Below are 25,000 nucleotides of genomic sequence, written 5' to 3' on the forward strand. Positions count from 1 at the left end.
CTGTGGAATACATTAGGTGGAAAGCAGTGGGAATACCGCACAAGCTGGAATCTACCATGCAAAACTCAATGGCAAATAATAGTAAAAGAGAGAGGGGGGAATGCAAAAGAGAACAGTATAGATCACATATATATTCATATCTATTTTTCTTGCGAATATGATATTTTACAGATTGGATGTACAAAATTTGATACACAGGCAAAGTCAAGAAAAACAATACAGAGTTATCGGATAAGACAGACTAATTAGAGATGCAAGGACAGATATACACACACACACACACACACACACACACACACACACACACACTCACACACACATGCACACTGACACAAATAGGATAAAGAGCACGATTGACAAATACGGTAGCGGACGAAACACGAAGGGGGGAAAAGTAAACTGTAAAACATTGTCACAAGTGGTTGCATTCGCAATTGAGAACTGTAATGACGAAATGAGAATTACACTGTTCTTATTATCTTCTGTAACAGAAAAGGTGGTGATTTCCACCTTGGAGAAGATACAGTGCATTTGTGTAGTAGGTAATATTTTTGTGAGTAATTAATTTTGCGAGTATCTGGTGGCTCAGTGGACAAAAAATAAAAGCACCATGAAATATACCACATAACATCTGGTACAGTTAAGAATGTAAGTATCATACATTTACAACTGTAGGTGCAGTATTATAGGATTGAGAAGAAACTTGAAAAAAAGTGAGAAAGAGCAAGGAGGTAAATATCATGATACCAGGATCTTTGGAGTATTTTAGTAATGCTGAACCTCATATTTGAAGACATTGGAACGTACTGTTAACAATTACGTGAGAGGCTAAAGGTAAAGAAACAGCAGAACTTGGAATAAACTGAGGAAAAGTGTGAGGAAAAGTGTGAGGATAAGAGAGAGAGAGAGAGAGAGCAGTGCATGGAGAGACTTCCTTAACAAACATGAAGATTTGATATAACGGCAAAATGATTATGAAAATAGCGAAACATAAAGAGAAGAAGAGGGGGGCTGGTACGTTAACTCGTATAGATTGGTTGTAATTCTCCGCATTCCATTACCAAAATCATCAGAAGATATGAACGCCCCGAAGCAGCCTCCTCACCAGAATGCCACGTTGTCATAGCAACAGAGATATTCGCTCAATCTCAGCTTATAGATCTCTGAGATTCCCCCGCACCTGTAAAAACAAACCTCTGTAAAATTGGAAGTTAAAGGATGACTTTAATCCTGCACTGTATGCTGAGAGCAGAAATTTTGTCACGCAACAAGCAGTGGGGAGGGAGGGAGGGTGGAAAGGGGATTTTTACAAAAAGGAAGTTGTGGATGACCATTACTAACAATAGATGGACGCTCGTAGAGCTTTGTGAGAGGCATTTACTAACTTTGAGGTGCAAAGTCGATGACTCTCGTGCTGAACCTGGATGTGTGTCCCATGCATGACCAGCGGGGCCAAACGTTTGAATATCTTCAATCTCTTGCTTCGTGCTTGACTGAGCACAATTCAATTTCTGCCTGTAATTGGTCTGTCCAAGAAAAGGATGGCCCCGGGATATTTAGGGGGGGAATTTGTGTTTTGTAGTTGGCTATTAGCGTGTGGGCGTGCATGGGTGATTTGTGAGTGTGTTTGTGTGTGTGTGTGTGTGTGTGTGTGTGTGTGTGTGTGTGTATACATTTGTGTGCTTGTTTTGTTGTAATACCCCACCTTTGAGTTCAATGATTGGTGTGCTTGTATGCTACTTTGGTGGAATCCTGTAAATAAAAAACTGATTCACATTCATGCTCTAATCTTTAAGTACAAATATGTATTTCAACAAAGTAATTCCTTTCTGTTTCTGTTCTTCTTGCTCTCTCTCTCTCTCTCTCTCTCTCTCTCTCTCTCTCTATCTATCTATCTATCTATCTATAAATATGTCTATATATCTCTGAGTTCTAAATAATCTTTCACGAAGTTTGTCATGTTTCAGTTTACAAAGTTGTGCAATTATTCCCATGGTACCAATGCCTAGTAATCAGTCTTTTAAGCCTTTTAAAACTAATCTTCCAGTGTACTTCAGAAGTGGCTACAATACATACCTTTGTCACATGAAGAAGGTTAACTTTTGAACAACAACAAAAAATGGCTTTGTGTATGATATCAAAGACCATGTTGATACTTGCGTATTTCTTCCCTTACTGTTTGCATGAAGAGATAACTGCAGATAGCCAAGATTTGCGAAATTATGATACATGTGAAACTTCTGGTTTATACTTTATGAATTGAATGCCAGTTGCAATTTGCAAAAATTTCACGGTGTGAAAAAGACCAAAGGCTTCAATTTGGAAAAATTCCATGCCACAAATATTTCTGGATTTACAGTATATTAATTGCATGATAACTGATTAAAGGAAAGCAATCGATCATGTACATGCATGTCAATGAAATCAATAAACAAGCGGACTCAATTGTATTTATCCAGCTGAAAGTGATGTAGTTCTATGGTATATTAGGGCCTTCTCCTTTTAATAATCATATCCAGCGGAACACTGATCAGGATGTAGGTATTCATACGGTATTGGCTGGCGTGGTGGGGGGGGGGGGGGGGGGGGATACAGAGTATATTGACCAAGCCAGGAGCCTATATACAAGTGTACTTTAATACCAGAGTGGAAGACATACAAATGTACCATATGCTCCCAATGAAGAGAAGTGCAAAATCAACATAACATTGTTCAAAATTATTATTATATATTCATTGAATGATTTATCTCTCAGAGATTCATGCAAGTTTTCATCCCTGCATTCCATTTGTAACTCCAAGTACAATTGCTGTTCTTTCTTTCTTTTTTTTTATACATCAGGAGTGTGAGCCATATGTTTTTTCACTTAATAGTCCCACTAACAGTGATACGTGTAGCTACTTTAAAGGGAAGTAGGTACTTGAACTGTCATCAGATGATGCACTTACATTGAGGTCATCCTTTGAAGTGCTGGTCGTTGTTTGTTTTGTAAAAATCGTGGTTCATTCTTCACTAGTTCAGTAAATATCACATTGGCAATGATGGTATTACAGGATAATCCGAAACACATTGAGGCATGAGTCTATGTTTTCCTTGTTCAGGTGATTGGTCGAAGTTAATTGTCATTTTCTGAAGAAAAAATAAATCAGGATAGAAAGTGTTGATGAAACAAATATATAATAAATGTTGCTTGTGTCACCCGTAGTTCATCAATTACGCTGAAAACATATTAATGATAGTTCATACTGACATACTTGTATCTCATTAAATAAACATTGAAATCAGAAAACTCTGAGATAGTAGAGAGGAGGAAAGAAGATGGAGAAGAGATAAAAGAAGTAAGAGAAGTGCAGTTAGACAGGATGGTAAGAATTCAGTTGTCAAATTCAGTTGAGGAGTGCAGTTAGACAGGGTGGTAAGAATTCAGTTGTCAAACTCAGTTGAGAAGTGCAGTTAGACATAATGGTAAGAATTCAGTTGTCAAATTCAGTTGAGAAGTGCAGTTAGACATGATGGTAAGAATTAAGTTGTCAAATTCAGTTGAGAAGTGCAATTAGACAGGATGGTAAGAATTCAGTTGTCAAATTCAGTTGAGAAGTGCAGGTAGACAGGATGGTAAGAAATCAGTTGTCAAATTCATTTGAGAAGTGCAGTTAGACAGGATGGTAAGAATTCAGTTGTCAAATTCAGTTGAGAAGTGCAGGTAGACAGGATGGTAAGAATTCAGTTGTCAAATTCAGTTGTTTTGTCAGGAGCAGAACAGCTTGAGTGACTACAAAGAAGATTTTTCATAAAATCTTTGAGATAACCCATTTTGAATTAATCTTCATCATGTAAATATGCATCTAAAAGGGTTATCAGAAGTACTTTTGAAGAGATAGATTACTCTATGTACAATATGTTATAAATAATGTAGATGTACAGTGAGGCAAACTTTTACTTTTTTCAGTATTTAATGGTTTTTTGCCCAAAATACTGGAGGTTTTGTGGAAAATACTCCTTGTTTGTTTTTTCAAAATGTTATTACTACACATGTTTATTGCAAGAAAGATAAAAACACTTTTTTTTCCACCAAAAATACACTTTTGCAGCCATCAGAGTATCTGCAATGCCATCAAGATTGGCATGCTTGGATACAGTACATGTGGCAGGCATACTAACTAACCATGTGATAAATGGATGAAATCTACTTCAGGAGGTTGAAAAAGACCATTCCACCCACTTAGTCATCCATCGTTTTGGCTATAGTTCTCAAATCCCTGGATTTTCCTTTCTTCTTTTCATCTATTCCAACCACCGACATCCCTGGGAAAAAAAAAAGAGCCTATTCACCCTTCACGATATGCTTCCTTAAGTATGCATTGAAAGACATTGCGTCCGACACCTCTTTCACACTTGCCAAGTGTACCGGGATGAAATGTGTGTATAATACATGACAGTCCTGGCAAAAGCCATTACATAAAGAAGGGAAATTGCTTTGTGTAAAGACAAAGCAATAATACAAAGTTACTGCATAGCACAATTTTTCTGTCACACTGCGTGGTGTCGTGAACGGAGGTAATGGTATCATGTTGTGTCGTCGGCGTGAATGTTGGCAATAGGAATGGATGGGCACAAAAAAACTTTGAACTCCACAAATGTGTTGAAAAATTGCATATTTTATGAGATATGCCGGGCGTACTCAGCATACTGAGGTGAAATGCACAACTTTGGCTATCTCCAGGCCCCACAGAGTACATATAGCAAGGTTTGAGACTTACGTTGTATCTATTGTGAAAAGAGGAAATGGCAAAAAAATGATAAAAATGTATGTCTCAGCTGTTTCATCGATTGCTATGCAAATTACTATCATTTCTCCTACTTCAACCTAGAAGGGTTTACTTTGCCGGTTGAAAGCTGCCACTTTTATGTTCTCCCCCCCCCCCCCCCATATCAACAGTTCTACAGTTTGATAGCTCTTCACTGCTATCGAAGAAAAAATATCACATGCAAATGTAGAGGTTCTGAGTCTTTATAACCATCGTTGTCTCTTTTTACGAGCAATTGTCTAAAGTGCAGATGAGTGGTCATTAGTACAGGTCATTTTTATACTAATGCCTGATGAAAAAGCAAATGTTGGCCTTTAGGCAGACTACATTTGTAGAAAGACTGGTCACATAATACATGGCTCGACACTAACTTTTTTCTTTGGTGGCCCGATGGGGCCACCAAAATCCTAAATTTCAAATTTTTGGTGGCCCGAGAGAAAAATTTGGTGTCCCGAAAAGAAAAAAAAAACATTAAAAGTCCCTTTTTTTTAATAAAAAAAAATGAGTCAAATATTTGAGATTTAGAAGGGAGAATTAGAAGTTGGACATATCTACTCATAAATAAACTTCAACAAACTTGCAACACTCACTCTCAGGCATTCATTCACTCCTTTTCATACATTCCTTGAACAAATTTAACTGCTAGTTTCCGGCGCAAAAAGTTACGAATTTATTGACATACTTTTCAAAAAAATTTGGTGGCCCGAGGCGGGCCACCAAATTTGCCCTTTTTTTAAATTTGGTGGCCCGACTTTCATTTCTGGTGGCCCCGGGCCACCGGGCCACCGTTAGTGTAGAGCCCTGCATAATAGCTCTCAACCAATAGTTTGAGTAAGAGCTATGTTACCATTTTATAATTGGTGCTAATGATGATTTTTATTGTATGATCTTTCCCATCATTTATACATCATGCTTCCACTGAATGCCCCTCATTGCCAACACACACCATTAACTCTTCAATCATCAGCTCCATTAACTAAACCTTGTTCTCTGGCTCCCTGCTAACCCCATCCCCCCCCCCCCCCCCCCCCCCCCCGCAAAAAAAAAAAGAGAAAATTACTCCATACACTGGTACCTGGCCTTCGGTCTACATCTGCTTCTATCGTCTTGGTAACGATCGATACACTAATTGGTTCCACAGGATCAATACCATTGTTGACGCACCGCACGGTATTGTCTTGGTCCAGTCTTCCAATACAGGTGATCATACCTCCACGAGGAACAGCTCATGGATACTCTCTGTTGGATGATTTATGTATATCAGGAAGGAATAAGTGACCTTTAATTGCATGTTTTATGCTTGGCAAAGTTGGTTTCATGTTATTCATGTTTGATGACTCTCACAATTTACTTTCCTTTATGTCAAGCGCTCTGCTATACTCCAAAGGGTGTATCCTTCCATGTATCAACAAATAAAACATGTTGTAGTGGTGCACGCATGTTCTTAACGGAATAGAGATTCCAGTGTTGTTTATGTCACATGGACAAAGAGCTTGCGTCGCCATGACAACTGCAATGAGGAAGCGATAGCACTCATGCGTTATTTCCTGTCAGCTGTGTGGAAACTTGATAAAGTTTGATGCACCCTTGAGAGAGGAGACTTACAATAGTCATGGGTAGTGGCTCTTACTTAGCTGCTTTCGTGAATAGTTTGGTGTTTCTGCTGTGATAATACATTATTATCAGCTCCACTTTTTACAGAGTGGGACACATAGAACCAATAGAAGTAGCACTGAATGTCCTTTTCTGGTTTTGACAGCATGCAGTAAGGTTAGAAACAAACAGGTAATACTCCTATATGCACCAAACCTTCCTCAAAGTTTCAACACAAACATTTTACACATGACAAAGGAAAATCTGACATATTTTGATGATCATGATTTCATTGAAAATGAAAGTGATTGTAGAAAAACAAGCATATCTTTTGTAAGTAATGAATAGGAAGATAGTAGCGTCACCGCACTTTTAGGCTTAGCCTGGTGTATGGCAACATAAAAATAGCATGGTTTTAACGCTTCTCTTATGTAAGAGAATAGCATCTATGTTGAATATGTGGAACGTATTATATTGAATCCTGTGAAGGTCAGCTTCGTTGTGTATTTGGATTTTTAAAAAAGAAAGACCATTCACTAGAGTTATGAGCTAAATCATGCAATATTTGACCCTACAAGATACTGGAATATAAACTTGGCGTGCAAGGTCCATTCGTTGTGTGCTTATATCGAGGTGAAAAATGGTGTATATGCTTGAGAATATCTTCCCTACCTGTGCAGAGACTCTCCCGTTTTCGTTGGGAGATCTCCCGCCGAAAACCCATTTTTGCAAAATCTCCTGTTCTCCCGTTTGAGATTTAATTTCTCCTGCCCTGGCTCTGTGTCTCCCGTTCGAAAGGATTTCTTACTTATTGCTATTGTATGTTGCAAAAAATAAGCCTTATATAGCACCAGAGAGCATCTAGAACCCTGGGAACTTCGCGCTTCGCACACATCAACTTGGAGTCTCCCGTTTGCTAGGGGTTTCAGGCGGGAGAATCTCCAGATCAGAAGGTGCTTTGGGTTGGAGTCTCTGCCTGTGCCTTCATGCCATATCGATGTTTATGTTGTGATAGTAAATACAAGTTGGGGAGAAAGAGCAGGGAGAGGGAAGTGGTTACATGCACACACTTGCAGCCAGCCTGTACCAGGCTGAGGAGGGCATGTTAAGGTGGCGTAAGCCATGATAGGAATGCAGTGCTGGAATTGTCTTTGTGGCAACAGCAACCCAACCCCATATCATTGGCCTTTGCTGCATTTTCAATGCTACTTTTATTGGCAACAAGACTGTCATGATTTACAGCATGTTGCTGTATTAGACATCCATGCATCATGATCAAAATACCACGATAGGCCAATTTACAAGTAATTCAAATTAATGGATACCCCCCATGGATGGACTTCAGTGGTATTTAGTAAGCTTTTTAAAGTGCATAGTTCCTAGCAAATGCAGTACATGGATCATGCATTAGTTGCTGCTTGATGTTGAATACAATTGTATGTTTCATAACTTAGCTGAGATGCTACTTACTCTACAGAGACACTTATCATCCTCTTTTGTTGTTTTTGTCAGTCATTGAGCACTTTGTTCCCCCCAAATAATGGATTATTTGTACCATATTGTGACATGTCACACTGATGCCCTCATATTCATTTAAGATTGATCAGCAACTGGTAATTCGTGAATTGCCCAAACGTTGTTAATCTCTTGTGAAGCCGCACTATGTGGGAAATTAGCCTGTTGTGTTTTTTACACTAGGCAACGTCGATACATTATCCCTCTTCAGTAATGACAGCCTATCTCTTAAAGCTGAGAGGATTGTGTTTTTACTGAAGAAATAATTTAGATATGCACATCTTTTCTGACTGCAGCAAAGACATGAAGGAAGTCTGTGGACGCAATAAGAGGAAAGGCGGGATTATTGTGCATACAAACTGTATGAAACATAATCACCTATTGTTCTAGTATCAAGATCACCTGATTAAGCCATGGACAATAGTTTAGGATTGTTGACCTCACTGACAATACATGTACAAAGGGTGAGACAGTTTCGGGGTACTTGCTGGAAGGTACCAGACAGCAAGGATCAAATGACGGAAACCATGTCCGCTCACCCAGTGACTTTAGGGCGACACGCTCAACCCATACACCAGCAGTTGCCAAAGACCGGAGTAGACCCTTTCACGCTGACAGTGGTAAAAAAAAAAAAAAGACAAAAACAAAAACACACATACAAAAAAACAAAACCTGACAATGGAAAGAATTGCAGTACAGTACTCTCCGCATAATTGGGTGGGCTGGGGCAGAGCATTTCTTACCCGATTAAGCGGAGTACCCGATTAACAGAAGAACACGTCTCATTCACATTTGACACACATAATGTGCAAGTACGTACATGCATTGTGCACTGCACCAAACACCTACACTGTATGCTTAACATACGTGCTTGCACGGCACATTATACGGAAAATATATGTGGAAAAATATATGGAAAATTTGACATTCATGATTTCTTAAAGTGATATATATCTGCGATAAAATGTGGGTAAAAATTAGATTAGAAGAAAATTACCCGTTTATGCGGAGAGGCAACCCGATTATCAGGTAATTATAATGTGCATTGGAAGTGATTTTGACATTACTTCCCAATTAAACAGAGTACCCGTTTAAGCGATACCCGATTACGGGGAGAGTACTGTATTACAGTGACAGTTGATAGGCAATCATTCCAAAAGTCCTCTAAACAGTGTGCATTACATTGTAATTGCTCCTTTGTTATTGTGCTGGTGGACCCCCCTCCCCCCCCCCCCCCCCCCCCCCCCCCCCGCCCCCAACAACAGTGTATAAACCACTGATGGGGCTACCCTGGCTAAAGAATATTAATTGCCGACTGACTGACTGAATGAATGAATGAATGAATGGATGGATGGATGGATGGATGGATGGATGGATGGATGAATGAATGAATGAATGAATGAATGAATGAATGAATGAATGAATGAAAAATATTGCTGCTTGCTGCAAAAAGTGTTTTCACTGGAGTTTGCAGTGTGACTTATCTTCATAAACTCATGATATTTGTCACACAACTTCTACCTCAAAATAATGCGTCAAAGGTCATGTGAGAATACAAATGAATAAATGAATAAGTGTGCATCTCAAATCTGCATATATAAAATGTACATGTAAAGGGAGACAGGTGCTACATTTAAAAGCAAAGTTTGAGTTTGCTGTGTAAGGATTCACTGATGTTTCAACAGCAAAAAATGAGAGAAAAAAAATGTGATGTCTTGATCCTGTGTTTGGAAAGTAATGATGCGGGGATATGAAAGTGGCAAGAGGAAATATGTCGAAGATTACACTGGCTTGTCTATTTCTGGATAACCAGTGACCTCTGGTGTGTCCCCATCTTTTCCACCTCTGCCCCACCCCCATGACACACACACACACACACACACACACACACACACACAGTGTTATATCCTCTCCTAGTGATACATTTCTTGTTGTCTGGCACGTCCTATTAATCACTTCCCCCCTCTTCTAAAAACTTCGCTCATCAGCGGCTCAGTGGTCTTGGTTTTGCTGAGCTGCACGAGATAGTGTACAACTCCACACAGCCTCCTACGCCGAACATGAATGCACATATTTGTGCAGCCTCTCTGTTGGAATTTCCTGCGATATATCGAATGTGTGTTTAGCTGCATATTTGTACAAGGTATTGATTTGATATATATGTTATATTTTCAGACTTCATTTTAACTTATTTCATACAAAGCTGTGTTGAGTGCAATTGTTGCTTGTTTCCTCTATGACCGGCATTGTTACTTTGTTTAGCTAAATGTTAATTCTTCCTTTTGATCGATAGCTGTTGGGCATCTGACGAGAGGAAACTATAGTAGTACAGTCAAACCTGTCTATAGTGGCCCCCCAAGGGAGACAAAAAGGGTGGCCATTATAGACAGGTGGTCGCTATCAAAGGCAGGTCTAATTTTGTGTGTATCAGTGTTATCAAGGTATACATCTATGTACTTGCATTTACATGTATTGTATCGTGTTCTGTACATTGAAAATGCTGCTATTGATCAACTTATTACATGTATAAACAGTGTGCATACAGCAAATGTGCTTTTCACATGTTCATTATTATATATATGCCTGAATGAGTTAATGCAGTGGTGGCATTCACTGAACTGTTATTCATGAGTGACTGGCATGGCTGCTAAGCAGAGAAACATACTAAATGATCTGCTCGGCTGCAGCTCCATGGGACCGTGGCTGCTATTCACATGATAAAATCTACTGCAGGATACAAAATTGTCAGCCGCTGGCCGCTGGCCGCTGGCCGCTGGCCGCTTTAGACAGGTGGCCGCTGTACACAGGGTCTCCAACGTGTCTTCTCTGCCGAGGGAATTTTTCAGTGGCTGCATACGCCAGATGGCCGCTATAGACAGGTGACCACTGTGGCAGGTATGACTGTACTTATAAACACACACACACAAACACACACACACACACACACACACGCACACACCTACACACACTCATATAATGGTGTGCACGGGTAGAGGCTTGAATTCGAGTTTGCTTCTTGGTTCTCATTGCAGTTGTATGACAAGATAAATACCAAGTCCAGCGAGCAGCTCCCCAACAAGAGGAACCTGCCAACAGACGGTGTTCTGCGAACCAGAGAGGTAAAGATTCGTTGACAGCATTGAAATGGAAGGTGTATCAATACACCTTTTATATGTTTCTTCTCTTACAATGCTCACTTTTCTCTCTATCTTGCTCTTTCTTATAATTTATTTATTTATTTACTCATTTATTCTTCCATTTATCAATTTATTTATTCTTTCATTTATTTGTTTATTCATTCATTCATTCATTCATCCATTCATTTATTGATTTATTTATCTTTTTTTTCAAATGTTTTACTCTTGTTACTCCCATGATATCATTGGATGGTATTCTTGTGAGTAGTCTCACTTCAAGCTGATAGTGTGTTATAACTCTTGCCAAGTTATTTGGTACGTTCATCTATAGAGCCTCAAGTATCAGTCTTACAATATTTAAAAAACAGATTCTTTTTTTCTCTCAGAATTATACAAAGGAAGTAGTTTCATAAAGAATTGACCTTGTGCAACAATTAAGTCATTGAAATGAAGTAATTCAGATTAACAATTTGCCCTGTTGCTGTTAAAGTAAACTAAGCCAAGCTTGACTAGCTAGAACTGCATGGACAGTCACAGAATTTAACTGGTCAGTATTCTTTTTTTTTATCATCCATGGTGTAACATTTTCATATACATCAATTTACTAATGACCACAGACAGTTTCCCAAAGTTCTATGAAATTGAAAAAGGACAAAACTCGTACATCAAAAGAAAATTCAAATTTTTAGAATTTTAAGAAAATATCAAAAAACTGAAAGGGGGGGTTGAGATAGCTTCAGTGGCAAAAGGGAAAAACTCAAAGCACCCCTTTACTGAAAAGTAAACCTCTAGGCTGCTTGGCCCATCTATTTTGGAAGACTGAAGCGGTGCAGTTAAAACCTGCAGCTAAACAAATCCTAGGCATTTTTAGGCCCCCTCTGTGTTTATTGAACTGTCATCGCGTTTCCACTCGGGGAGGACGGGGTAAATGTAACGCTCTTGTGTATGCTAGCTGGACGGCATCGTGTGCCCGACGAGCATGTTCACTGTGCGTATGATTCAGCCTGCCTACGTCAACTGTGCGCATGTTGATAAATCATCTTGAGTATTTCACCCACATGTGTGTGTGTATGTGTGTACGGGAGTGTGTGTATGTATTATAATGCTGTGCGACGCCTGTTGGCAAGGGTTACTAACCGCTTGACATGCAGAAAATGTTTCACCGACATACATTGTAATTGACAGACTTGCTCTAAGGCAGTATAATTGAACTTTTGTTTTGTTAATAGTTTCAATGTTATCTCTTTTATTCATGTTATCATATTTCCATCATATTTGGGTTTTTTTTTTAAATCTCTAAATGGAAAATATTTCACAAGAGAGCATGGTCATTCCTCTTTAACATAGCAATATGGTAACAGTGTAAATCATTTACTTAAAGCAGTGATTAGGTACATGTACATGCTTTCATTGTGTTTTTGAATCTCGCGCATTTTGATTCGGTATAAACTTTTTGTTGTAATCATCAAAGATACTGCCTATCCTTTCAGCATGAATTCTGGAATTGTCAAGGGCCAATGATTTATCAGACTACAAATTTTTACAATGCTAGGTCAACTTGTACAAAAACTTGCAAATTCATCATCATCATCATCATCTCATTTTTAATCAGAGTCAGTACTTAAAAAAAAACAAAAATCACAAATATACAGATACTGTGTATGGCATATATTTAGCAAGTTTTTGTGAATCAAGACTTCCCAACAGTTTTGCTAGTTATTGAATTCGCGATTGGGGAGTACTTTAATGAATAGAGAAATGTATGTGTGCACGTGACATTCATGTCGGAATCAGAGTGAATATTTTCACATTTTGTTAAATTTGCAAAAAGCACCTGAGTCACAAAAATCGTGAAAAATAAACCTCGCAAAACATATGGCGTATGCAGTATGACACTTACTTTTGCTGTTCATATCCATTGCCTCATGGCATAAGAAGTTGCTATACATCGTAAGTCAAGAAATCAAACTAACTCAACCGTGCAAAAGGAAATGGTGCCAGGGTACTCTTGCATGTGACTTTGCAAATGTCTGCAATATTTTTTGACAAACAGACCCAATGGAACGGGCTTTGTCATAATGCTGCTTTTTTTAACTGTCAGGGTGTACTAACTGCATCACACTCATTATGGCATGGTCTAAAATATTTTAATAACGTGGGGGAAATGAAAGTAGTGATTAGTTATTCATTCCCACATCAACAAATCAGTGGTATGTGCATGAATGCACCAGTTGCCATAGGACTGCAGTTATCATTCCCGCAATTAAAAGATGTTATGTGAATTAAACCATTTGGGAAGAGAGTACTCTTTGAAATAAGATATTCCTTTGGAGCGACAGTTTCAGATATTTTCATAAACATGTGGGATAAGTGTGGTCGAATGGAATGAGATGTACGACGTTCTTTCTAGTGTTTTAGTTTTGACTCAGTAGTACTGTGCACTCTTATAAAGTTCTATCACCTTATATTCCCATTTGTGATATATTTCAAATTATTTGATAACCATCCTTTCTGTGTGTGGTTAGTATAAGATTTCCACATACTGGAATTTGAATAGCTTAACTTTGGAGGAAAAGTTCTCAGTCAAATGCTGTGTGTAAGAAATTACCCAGGTCTTGCAATCATAGTGGAAAGCAGAATAAGTGTCCAAACCCTGAATTTGGTATCAATCCAGCAGTTCTGGCGTAATAAATCAGGCACCACACCAGCCTGTACAATGGGATGGAAGTGATGAGTAATATCATTATTGAAAACAAACAGACTTATTCAAATGTCCAAACACACTTGAAATAACGATAATCTGACAGATTCTGCAGTTGGCCTTTTAAAAAGGTTTCTGTGTCATTTTACTTTACATTTTACATTTTAGTTTGTTTCCGTGTCATTTTAATGTATGACATTTAATATAGGAGTATGCTGCAATCCCCACATTGTAGCAGTGATGCAAGGAGTATACATTCAAAAAGAAGCTGAAGGAATAACCATGAGCCAAATAGTCAAGTTTGAAAAAAATCGGAAGGAAATAAAAAATTGTGCTTTTCTTTATGTCTATGATAAATTTTATTTGAGCATCACTTCTGCTGTCCCAATTTCATAATATATGTGTACGTATTAATCTTATGCTGTTGGTTTTAGCTTCATATGAAGAACAGGACAGAAGTTTTTTAAAGTCAAATGGCAAAGTTTTGAGGTTGCTCGTAGGTGTAGGTCTTGCCTTATTCTTGTTTTCTTTGTTAGATATAGTCAGGGCCAATGGGGGGTTTAATGAGTATATTACTGCTTCCTGCTTTTGGCCCGTACAGGCTCTTCTTGGCTACACTGACTCACACTAATTGAGAAATTAGTGCCAGAAAATGTCTGCCCAGTTTACCCGGGCTCTTCTGGAATGTAGTGGAGGAAGGGGAAGAAGCACCGCTGTGGGTGGAGGGATGGGGTGTGGAGGAGGGAGAGGGGCACCTCCTTTATGATGTCATGTGAGGAGGGGAGGGGGTGGGGTGGGATGGGGTCGGTAATGCAATGGATGAGATTGTTTGTAACATTGCAGGTTGTCCTTGCATGTGTGACACATCATATCTCTAGAGAGCTAATTGTCAAGTGTTTTTGTGTACATGGCATTGCCGTCACTGTGTACATTTTCTTTGGAGAAGAGTACATTATAGGGGGACACATGCATCTTTTTTCCCATTACATAATGTCAAGTGTCAGCTTGGAGATTGTCACGATGATAAAATTATGTGTATGTCCAACTTGAGAAAGGGAATTCTACATGTATGTAGGCCTATGGGTCAGCAATAAACATTCTTTGACCTAAGGGATATCGCCCCAACATTCATGATTGCTTTTATGTGTGTATACTGTGATCTGACCATGCTATAACACTTGCTTACCACGAACATTCTTTCATTAATATCAAGCATTATGATATAATTCATTATAGTGTGAGGAATTACCAATGTGCTGTACGTCGAATTTGGGGCCATTAACAGTGCTTTCAAACAATACATAAACATGTACAATGCTTACTAGAATCTGTACATCATACTGTTGAGGAGGCAGTGACATGTATATTTCTGATATTTTCTGAATTTTCTCCTACAAACATTTGTGTAAAAAACAAAGTGACGATGATGATGATGAAGCATTTATAGGATGATAAAAATTGAATATGATAACATAGTGAGGCATAACAGCACATACAGCATGTATCTTTATTGCAAAGTGTGTGTGTGTCTGTGGAGCCTGTGTGAGGGACTACAGGCATGGTATGCTGTCGTACGTCAGGGGATAAGAGATATACAATTCATAAAATATGACACTGAGGCAGCAGCGAAGACACTGAGGCATGGTAGGAATTTGATGTAGACTCTTCTGTCCTGCAATATTCTGAGCAGTCCATAGCACTTCCGAGTATCATAATGAGCTGCAATGGACTGCACGGCCCATATCAAGTCCAACTAAACACAGCTAGAGATGATATATGATAAAGAGACTTGGTATATTCAAATTCATGTCAATCAGTTGCAATAGACTTGATATAATAAAGACATGATGTAATGAAGAGACTTAAATACAATCAGTCAAATCTCTTTATACAATGCCCTCGTTCTGGCACAACCTTGTCCCTTGTTTTGCAAGACCCTACATTCCCTCTAGATTAGACTCACCCAACCTTTTGGGCACTAGAAGTTTGCATTTTTAGCTTAGCCTCTTGCTAGAAAGTGTGTCTGTAGGCCAGTTTAATATAGTCTGCAGATATCTGTAGAACAGAAGTAGTGGCCTCCCGTTGCATAGCATCATGGAGGATCTGTTACATACGAGGATCTGTTTACATACGTCCATCCATTCATAACCGTCGACTGTGCTGTAAATGTATCTGAAGAGTTGATTTATGAATCATTATATTTTATTCAACCCTTTATACAGTATACAGAGACCTGATAGTTTGTGTTCAAAGTCTACAGGAATTTTCAGCTTCTCACAGTGCTCTGGTTTAATTTACCTGTGGACTCAAACATATTTTTCTTACAATTATGGTTATTTTGAGGGGTCCTGTTTGTTGTTCCAAAGGCTTGTTAGTCCAAAAATGAAATAAAGTTTGTTATTCTGAAACACGCAGATTCCCAAATACCTAGCTGTTCGTCAATCTGAAAATGAAAAAAAGGTTCATTAATCCAAACATTTGTGGCATTATTCCAAAGGTTTATCATTCAGAAAACGAATCAAAGGTTCATTATTTTGAAGGTTCTTTAAACCGATAGTGAAATAAGGTTAATTATTCCAAAGGTTTGTTAATCCACAAATGAAAAGATACGTACTCTAGAAGCTTCAGAATTACGAACCCCTGTTTAATTTTCAGAGATCAACGAATCCTTGGAATAATGAACCTTACACTCACTGACCGATTTCTCTTACAAAATTTCTCTTACAAAATGTGAATGCCTTTTCATCAAGATAGGGAGTGCTTTCCATGTAATTCTGTTCATTGATCTTTTGTGACTTAACAAATTTCCCATCAGATGTTCATGTACTGTTATTAAATTGCTTCTAATTCAGGCTTATTCATATCATCACACAAAATGACCTATCAATTTGTTTTATTGTTGATAGATCATTTTGAACTGAGTAAGAAAAAACAACCACAATATTTTGAAGACTAAAGATTGTGACTGTCTTAGAGGGTTATTAGAGTGTGTCACTGTTTACATTTGGTAAATTTCTCCTCATGTTCTCACATGTATTATGATTACATCATAATTGCATCATAGAGACATATCTGGCATTCATGCATTTCAACTTATGCTTACTAAGTGGGAAATTGTATCATTCATTAACCACTTGTATGTGCATGGGTAATTAATGTACAGACTTCCTTATTTGGTCTATGTAAAATTTGATATAACTGTAGTTGGTATTTCTCTTATATTTTATTAGGTTTTCAGAAGAATGTTCTTTCTTTCTCAGATGCATCGTTCATTGCTCAGTTATGGAATGGTACATACAGCATTTTCTTTGTGTTTGTTCACCGTACAACTGTACCTGTACGTGAATGTTTAGTGATTTGTGTAGCATTCAGTGTATGTGTATGTGTATGTCTGTGGTTGCTCCATTCCCATAATGCATAGTGGCATGACATGGCATTCCCTTCTACATATATCACCCACTGACCCATTAATCAGCCTCAAAACAGCAAACCTATCACCGCCATTTTCAATCATTCAATTTTAACCAGCGCATGCTTGTTTAATGATATTTTTACTTTTTTTTTACAAAACTCGGTAGTTCATGGAATGCTGTAAAAGGATGATTTTTACAAAACTCAATAGTTCACGGAATGCTGTAAAGAATTATTAGAGGGACACATACACACACACTTCCAAAATCATTAGTCAACCCCATTCTGTAGGGAGGGGAGGCATCCTGCTTGATTCAAATAGCAGTAGCAACAGCAAAAAAAAAAGTGAATGTGAATGACTAAAAACAGGACTGGCCCAGCCTTTCTGGGGGGAGCTGGATGCCGGTTATTGTGTTAATGTGTGTGTATGCGTGCGCATCCCCATAGGGGGTGGGGTGCTCTTCCCGTTTTTACCCCCTCCCCCTTCCCCCCAAAACCCCAAGGGTCATATGCAGAAGCTGAACGCAACATGTCTGCCCTATGCTGTTATTTCCAGAACCCCACAGTACAGTCTGTACATGTCACTACCGAACAGGTCCTGGAGGCGTTCAGGCAGCACGCGCGAGAAAGCCAAGACGCCTACGAACTTCAGGCCATCCTCAGCGACCCCTACTTCAGGGTAAGTCCAAGTCTTGACCTACACGTAGGCAGGTCTTTTGCATTTCGTCAAATAGTTCCCAAGCCTCTGCTAATGCTGTGTTTACACCATGTTCCCAGCAGCCACGGCAGTCCAATGTATCAGGCCACCGTGGACAAAACGGGATAGACGTTAAGAGATCTCGACGGGACGGGATGGGCAAAAGTGTCAGGTCGTGATTGCCATGGATGCTGTGTCAGATTTTTAACTGTCTAAAAGATCGCCACGGCAGTCCCGGTGCTTATGAGAAACCTTGTAGGCCGTAATACAATGGTGTGAACACAACAAAGCGTGACAGCACGTAACGGGCTGTAACAAAACTTTGAGGCAGTCCGCTGTAGGACGCGACGGAAAATATTGTGTAGTCTAGCCTGACCAGACGCTGTGAGAACTGAAACGAATAAGACTATAATACGGAGGGGGAAAAACAGGAGAATATCCCATCTACCACGGCGCACTACGTTTCGGGCAAACGGGGTTGCCGTGGCCGGCGGGAACATGGTGTAAACGCAGCTTTGATAACCATTCTTGCTTGATGTTAGACAGATACCTGTATAACTTATACATCCATACTCTATTCCTAAACTGTCATGTAACTTTGTATAGTCATATTTCTCTTTTATCGATAATAATGATTACAAATCTGATTGTTTGGACAGTGAAGCATTGTACCAAATGTTGTTTCATGTGTTAGGTTTATATTCAAAGACACTATACTGAGTTGCTGCAAATAATCTTTTGCACCATGGAAATGCTATCTGGTTAAATGTAATATTGTTATCTCCGCCGATAACAGGGGTTTGCTGTAGGCATTGAGTTATGTCATGCTACCTTGACTACAATCTTGATGCATGTACGACATCATGTTTTCATGTAAAAATATCCTCTTGGTAACTGGCTAGTGAAGGAATAACAGTCATTGAAGTGGTGCCTAAAGTAGAGCGATGTATAAACTGTGACCTAATTCACATTCGCACGACCGACAGATCATCCATTTAGGATTTGTGCAACATGGAGAGAAATCGTTTTACTTCGTATCAGTCCAGTGATGGCGATGCACAGCTGGGTAAAATCATAACAGCTTGAGACCTGCGATGTGTCATTACCTATAAAGGGGGTGCTATTTTAGCTGAACATGCTGTACTCTTATCAGCCTGTGTGACGCAGTCACAAGCAAGTGTCTTCTGTTGTACCTGATGAACAGGCTAGATATCAGGTTGACATCTTTGTTCAAATTAAGGCAAGTCTGTGTGCATGATACATTATGATGTATAACTCCAGAAGAAAACAGTCCCAAAATCCAAACAACCTCAAATAGTGTACCATGTTTGTATAAAAGTTGATGACGGAAAACTTAGCTCACTCTGTCCAGGCCTTTTGAAATTGTTACAGCATCATTAAATGATTGAAGGAAAAAAAATGAAGAGTCGTTTGTTTTCAGGAACTTTGGCCATTCTCAGCTCAGTGTGAAATTATAGAGAAAATCAATTCTTTTTTTCCTGTACCGGTAGTTATCAAGTTTAAACACACTATACATGTCTTTTGTTTGATTGTGGAGAGTAGATCTAACTTTGGACTTTCCAGGATAAACTGAATATTAGAGAATGGTTGTGTACAGATGTATACGGAGCTACAATATACCCCACACATATACATTTAAAGGGATGATATAGGTTTGGTCGATGTGGAGATTCAGGTTTTAACTTATTTTTGCAAGATAATTAGAAACTACTTATGAAATATTAAAGAGCGTGCAATTCTAAGAGGACTTCAAAGTCTGTTTGATGAAAATCGGTTTCAGAATGGCTAAGATATCCAGAAACAAGTGGTCGTAATAAAAGGTGGGACCCACCTTTTATTAAGACTAGGACCACTTTGTTTACTTTGTTTCTAGATATCTCAGCTCTTTCAAAACTGATTTTCATCAAATAAACTTTAAATTCCTCTCAGAAATGTATGCTCTGTAATATTTTTGTAAGTGGTTTCTAATTATCTCGCAAAAAAAGTTTAAATCTGAATCCTCACCTCAACCGAAACTATACCATCCCTTTAAACTTTATATATATTTCTCTCAACTTTCATGGAAGAGGTCAATATTTTCATGAAGTGATGTGTAATCAATATCATTGTATCTTGTCCATCCGTGGTAGCAAGTTACACATTATCTGAAAGAACTCGGACAATGCTGTTGACACGTATAATAGACAGGAAGCTATAATCCACTGCTCGATGGGGTTGCTAGATTGTTATCGCATGACCATCTTGACCTGCGTGACCACAGGATCTTTTGTTGTATTTTTTTTCCCGTTAATTCATTTACTAAGGTGTGATAGATAGCTATACTTACTTTAAAGTTTATTCTTTGCTCAATTTACGATTTTTTCCTTGCTCAATTTACCATTTTTTCCTTTTTTTTATTTAATGAGAGTGAGATATTATATGCTTGTCCTCCTTGCCACACTTTCAAAACATACTATTTATTTAAAGTCAGAAAGTACAGACATTTACTTTTCACTAAAGAGAAGAAAACATAATACCACATTCAAGAACTTTTTTTTTTCTGTTCCTATAGAGATATTACAATAGGATGATAAATCTATGGAAAGATAGAGAGCTACAAGGTAACAGATGAGATTGTACATTTTGTAGGTAGGTAGGTAAACAGATGCAGCTAGAGATACCTTTCGTTCTTTTATGAGTTGGGCTATCATGGGGCTCTAGAAAAGTTGATTGGTTCACACAACTGTGGGTTAGAATTTAAACGAATTAAAACGGAGTCGTATTAGTACACATGTACTTTGTAATTGATACAAGGAGAAATAGGAGATGAATGGATCATAACAGTGACAAGAGCAATACCTGTACTTGTTTCTGAAATTTTGTTTTTTGCTTCTAAAATGGATGTGGATGGAATTCTATTCATACAGTCACTAAGTAAAAGACATCAATCAGTAAAGCTGTCATCAGCTTCTACAGAGCCCTTATGTTTTCAAAGTGACTTATCATTTTATGTTCATCTGGCTGGCTTCTATTGCAATAGGATCATTATCATTATTGTTATGGGTCTGCCAAATGCCAGTCAGCTATTGGGTAAACATGATCACATGATAGCTGACCCAATATTCCTAATGTTCTCCCCGGAGCGGAACTTTCACCGGCTGTTTTCCCATAGGACAACGTGTTTTGTGTTTAAGCAAGTGGCAAATGATGCAAGTACGGGCATATTTTTAGCACAATCAATGAAATGAATGTCATTTTTTCTCTTCTTTTTTTTTTTTTACAGTGCTATAATGCAAGTGTCAAATGATTTCCATAACGAATCAAAAATGTGACTTTGAGAAGCAGTCGGTAACATAATCATGATATGTGTATTTTGGAATACACTGCGTGCATGAGGCATCAGAAGACTGAAGCTGAGTTGTGTGCACAGACTTGTAGGTAATACTATGAAAATAACTACCTCAAAATATTCACATTGATAGTTGGCATAATGCACAAAATGCATTTACCCTTATCTAGTGATGGATGATGACATTTGTTGTCAGGCTACACAGAAATCTCCTTCAATGTACCTCAAGGTTTGATATGCCATGTTGAGGGGTCGTAATACCCTTCAAAGTGATCACTTCATCTCAGGACCAATAACCTCCCTCTCTATCATTTCACACCTGCTGGATGGTCATGTTGTATACGTTCCCTCCAACCCCAGCCATCATCTACAGTAAAATGTCTTTACACTGTGGCATGTTCAAGAGAACATTGTCTCTACACAGACACAAATTTACCTCTTCACTGGAATCTCCATCATCATGTGGATTGAAAAGTCTGTTGCTTATCCGCACAAATCACAAGTGACCAGTTACACACCTCAGAATTTCTGTATTTGGCCAACTTCATTTTTTTTTTCAATTCAATTTTATTCATTGTCTAAACATCAGTCGTAGGTATGCGGGACAGAGCAGACAAATAGAGTCTAGCCATTCTTGGTGACATCAGTTGATAGAAAAATGATTTTGTAATACATTCATGTGATATATGTGATCACTCTGAACAAAACCCACAAAAAGTCACAGATTAGGATTTGCTGTTACGGGCCAAAGTGTGTCATTTTGGTTGACTGATTCAAATTTTTATAGTTTGTCTTCCTGGGGAGAGCAGTCTTTTCTCTACCTACTGTCAAAATTTGGCGGCTTGAAGCAAAACAGAAATTGAGATATTAACAGTTTTTTCAAACTATTTTCTTTTTTGACAGGTGCTGCTTTCAATGTGAAGTAGAACATGTTTTCATTGATACTCCTGCACAGCATGCCCGAGTGACCTCAATCTTTTATTTTTATACGCTTTTCTCCCTTTTCTATAAAGCTGCACCCCAACTCTCCCTTATTTCCATCACTCTTTGAATGAGTTGGGATAGTCCAATATTAGCAAGGTCATCATTCTAATACTGTAGAGCTTACTCATTTATGCTGTGTAGAAAAGTGGAAATTAATTTTGGCATACTTTTTGTGGGTTTTGAGCTGGGCGGTCACATGATATACGTTATGTTTGTAGGATACACATTGCCAAAGAGCCATATTTCTGATAAGTTTATTGTATCTCTAAATCAGTGAGATATTCATTTATACTGTTCACTGTAAAGGCATAGTACATTCAGTATCTCAACTAAAAAAAAAAACCAACAACAAATAGAACAAAACAGAAAAACAAAGTAAAACAAAACAAAATGTTACTAGGTCAGTCTGCATTTTATATTTACATATCCCATCCAACACCTGTCCGTACAAATAGGGTTGCCCATTTTTCACATTTCATAGTGTGTACTCGCACGCAATTTGTGTAATGGGGCAAGTCTAAAGTAAGGACATGAGCCTCTTTAATCAAGAGTAAGAAGGGAGGTGTTCACCCTCTGACCGTGATGTGAGGTAGAGTGTCTGCTCTGGTCTCAAGATCTGATCTATAGCCAAATTGGGTTTTTTTACCACTTCCTGAACCTGTGAGTCTGCATTTCCTTACCAGACATCCATCTACTTTGGGTTCAGAACAAGGAAAAAGGTCAATAACAGCATCAGTGTATGGGCCACAAACCAAAATGAAACGCAGGCAGCAGGGCGAACGTGAGATCGTCACCCTTTACGGCCTTTTGAAATTAATGATAGAACAGTGATAGCCTTTTAGTCTATATTTAGTCCTCATGCTTCCTGTTTCAATATTGACGAAGTTCCACATGATGGGTGCAAAGTATTTCAATTTCTTAAAACATCCATTATAAGCATCTCTTCCCCTCCTCTCCCCCCCCCCCCCCCCCCCCGAGACTTACTCCAGGAGTAACTTTTGATGATGATATTACCATGGCAACCACAAACCCTGAAACTGATTAGCTATTGCTACAATCACTTCAGTTTTACTTCCATCTTTCTGTTCTTTGTGTTGTGTATTTTTCTCTCCTTCATCTTTTTCTTCTATCACTCAATTGTCATGATTCTGTATGCGCAATTTTCTTCTTCACCTTATCATTCTGCTCATGTCCTGTTCCTTTTCTTGTTCCTATGTGATTTGTTTGTGTCTCTGATATGTTCCATCTCTTCTGTGTTATTCTATGTCTGTCTCCCGCTTTCACATCTGCTATCTTATCCCTTTTTCATCCACGTTTCTGATTTATCTATCTCACCATGTCCCTCCTCTCCTCAGGCTCTGCTGCAGGCCCATGACGTGGTCGCCCACGAGGTGTACAGCGACCACGCCATCAGGGTGACCCCACCCCCTGTTATGCCCTACCTCAACGGGGACTCGGAACCCCTGCAGCCGCCCAACGGGAACATGGACCAGACGGACCAGGTGACGCGCGTCAGGCTGGTGCAGTTCCAGAAGCATTCCGACGAGCCCCTCGTGAGTCTGTAGCTCTGCGTTGTGTTGGCCTCATAGAGGCCAAAAGGCATATCTACCACAGGCGTGTGCAGTAGAGAGGCCTTTCTTACATCTCACTTGTCATTTGCCTCACTTTTTTATGCCCCTTCTTTTTACCCCACCTGATCCGAGGACCTATTAAGTGAGCTACTGCAGTGGCACTTTGTCTATTCTCTATCGTCATTGTGTATTGTGTGATTTTATAAACTGCCTACAGTTTTAGCTTCCTCAAACTCATCATCAGATTTTAACCAGGGAGTAGTGGCATCATTATTGCTATGAGTGGAGAATACAAGATCTATGAACATAGGTATATATGAGTATATGGTATAGATGGCATATGAAACCAAAAAAAGAAGGGTCTAAAACTGGTCAGAGATTTTCACATGTTTCCAAAGTAATACAGCCGAGTCATATCTTCACTATGTAGGGGGTCAAGACTGAGAGATGTTCATGATGGTGGCAATGGTAACCCAATAAGTCCCCTGGAAGGGAGGGGGTACCAACTTCAGAAGGGGTCCAGCAGTAAATCTGATTGTTTTAGTCACTTCTTTAAAATGCATGGCAGAGCAGGGAATGCAAAGTTGTTCAAATGGTACAATAACAACAACAACAACAACAATGAAAGAAACCTGTGGGGTCTAGGATGGGAACCTTTAATGCCCCAAAATGTGGAGCTTTTCAAGTTCTCTTTGTTTTCCCATGCTAGAAGGGGAACAGCCAAATCTCATTGTATTGAGATACCATCTGAGTTGGAGAATATAAGATATTCATGGCATTGGCAAGGGTGGCCCATTGTAAAATAATGGAAATATCTTGGAAGTATTACACTGCAATGGTTCTTTGCTTTGTACTCTGTCAGTTGAGACAAACTCTTGGCAGATCAGGATGATGCCGTGACTGTTTCATCATTATTTTTCAGGGTTCATTTTATCAGTTTTGGCAGGAATCATCCATGTTTATGTAGATAGAGATCACAGAATTACGTAGCAGGTACAAACCCACAACTAGCCTTGGAACAGGGCTGATAAGAGCTGAAACACAATAAATTTGGGTCGTCATCTTATACAGTCATCACCTACGTACGTAAGAGAGATGATTGGTTTGAAAGGCTCCTAAAGGGGTAGTTGCAACTTAAGTTAATGATGTGCCTTCATAGGGCACCACAGGGTTTGACATGAAGGTCTTTTTTCAGGTACCCATGTATAATCTGGTATGTAAGGTGCTGTTTTCA

The 25,000-nt window shown here is 38.8% G+C and overlaps 1 protein-coding gene across 1 annotated transcript in view; it reads left to right on the top strand.

Annotated features, from left to right (window-relative positions):
- Positions 1-25,000, top strand: part of LOC139727613 (peripheral plasma membrane protein CASK-like) — a 48,891-nt gene that overhangs the window by 12,511 nt on the left and 11,380 nt on the right. Inside the window, exons 2-4 of the mRNA XM_071638593.1 lie at positions 10,949-11,035; positions 17,722-17,844; positions 23,551-23,748. Of these exons, the coding sequence (XP_071494694.1) occupies positions 10,949-11,035; positions 17,722-17,844; positions 23,551-23,748 (408 nt within the window). The remainder of the gene's footprint in view (positions 1-10,948; positions 11,036-17,721; positions 17,845-23,550; positions 23,749-25,000) is intronic.

This window comes from Diadema antillarum, unplaced genomic scaffold, assembly GCF_040938485.1.
Source record: "Diadema antillarum isolate AM-2024a unplaced genomic scaffold, OU_Dant_1.0 seq00000136_RagTag, whole genome shotgun sequence".
Taxonomy (NCBI): domain Eukaryota; kingdom Metazoa; phylum Echinodermata; class Echinoidea; order Diadematoida; family Diadematidae; genus Diadema; species Diadema antillarum.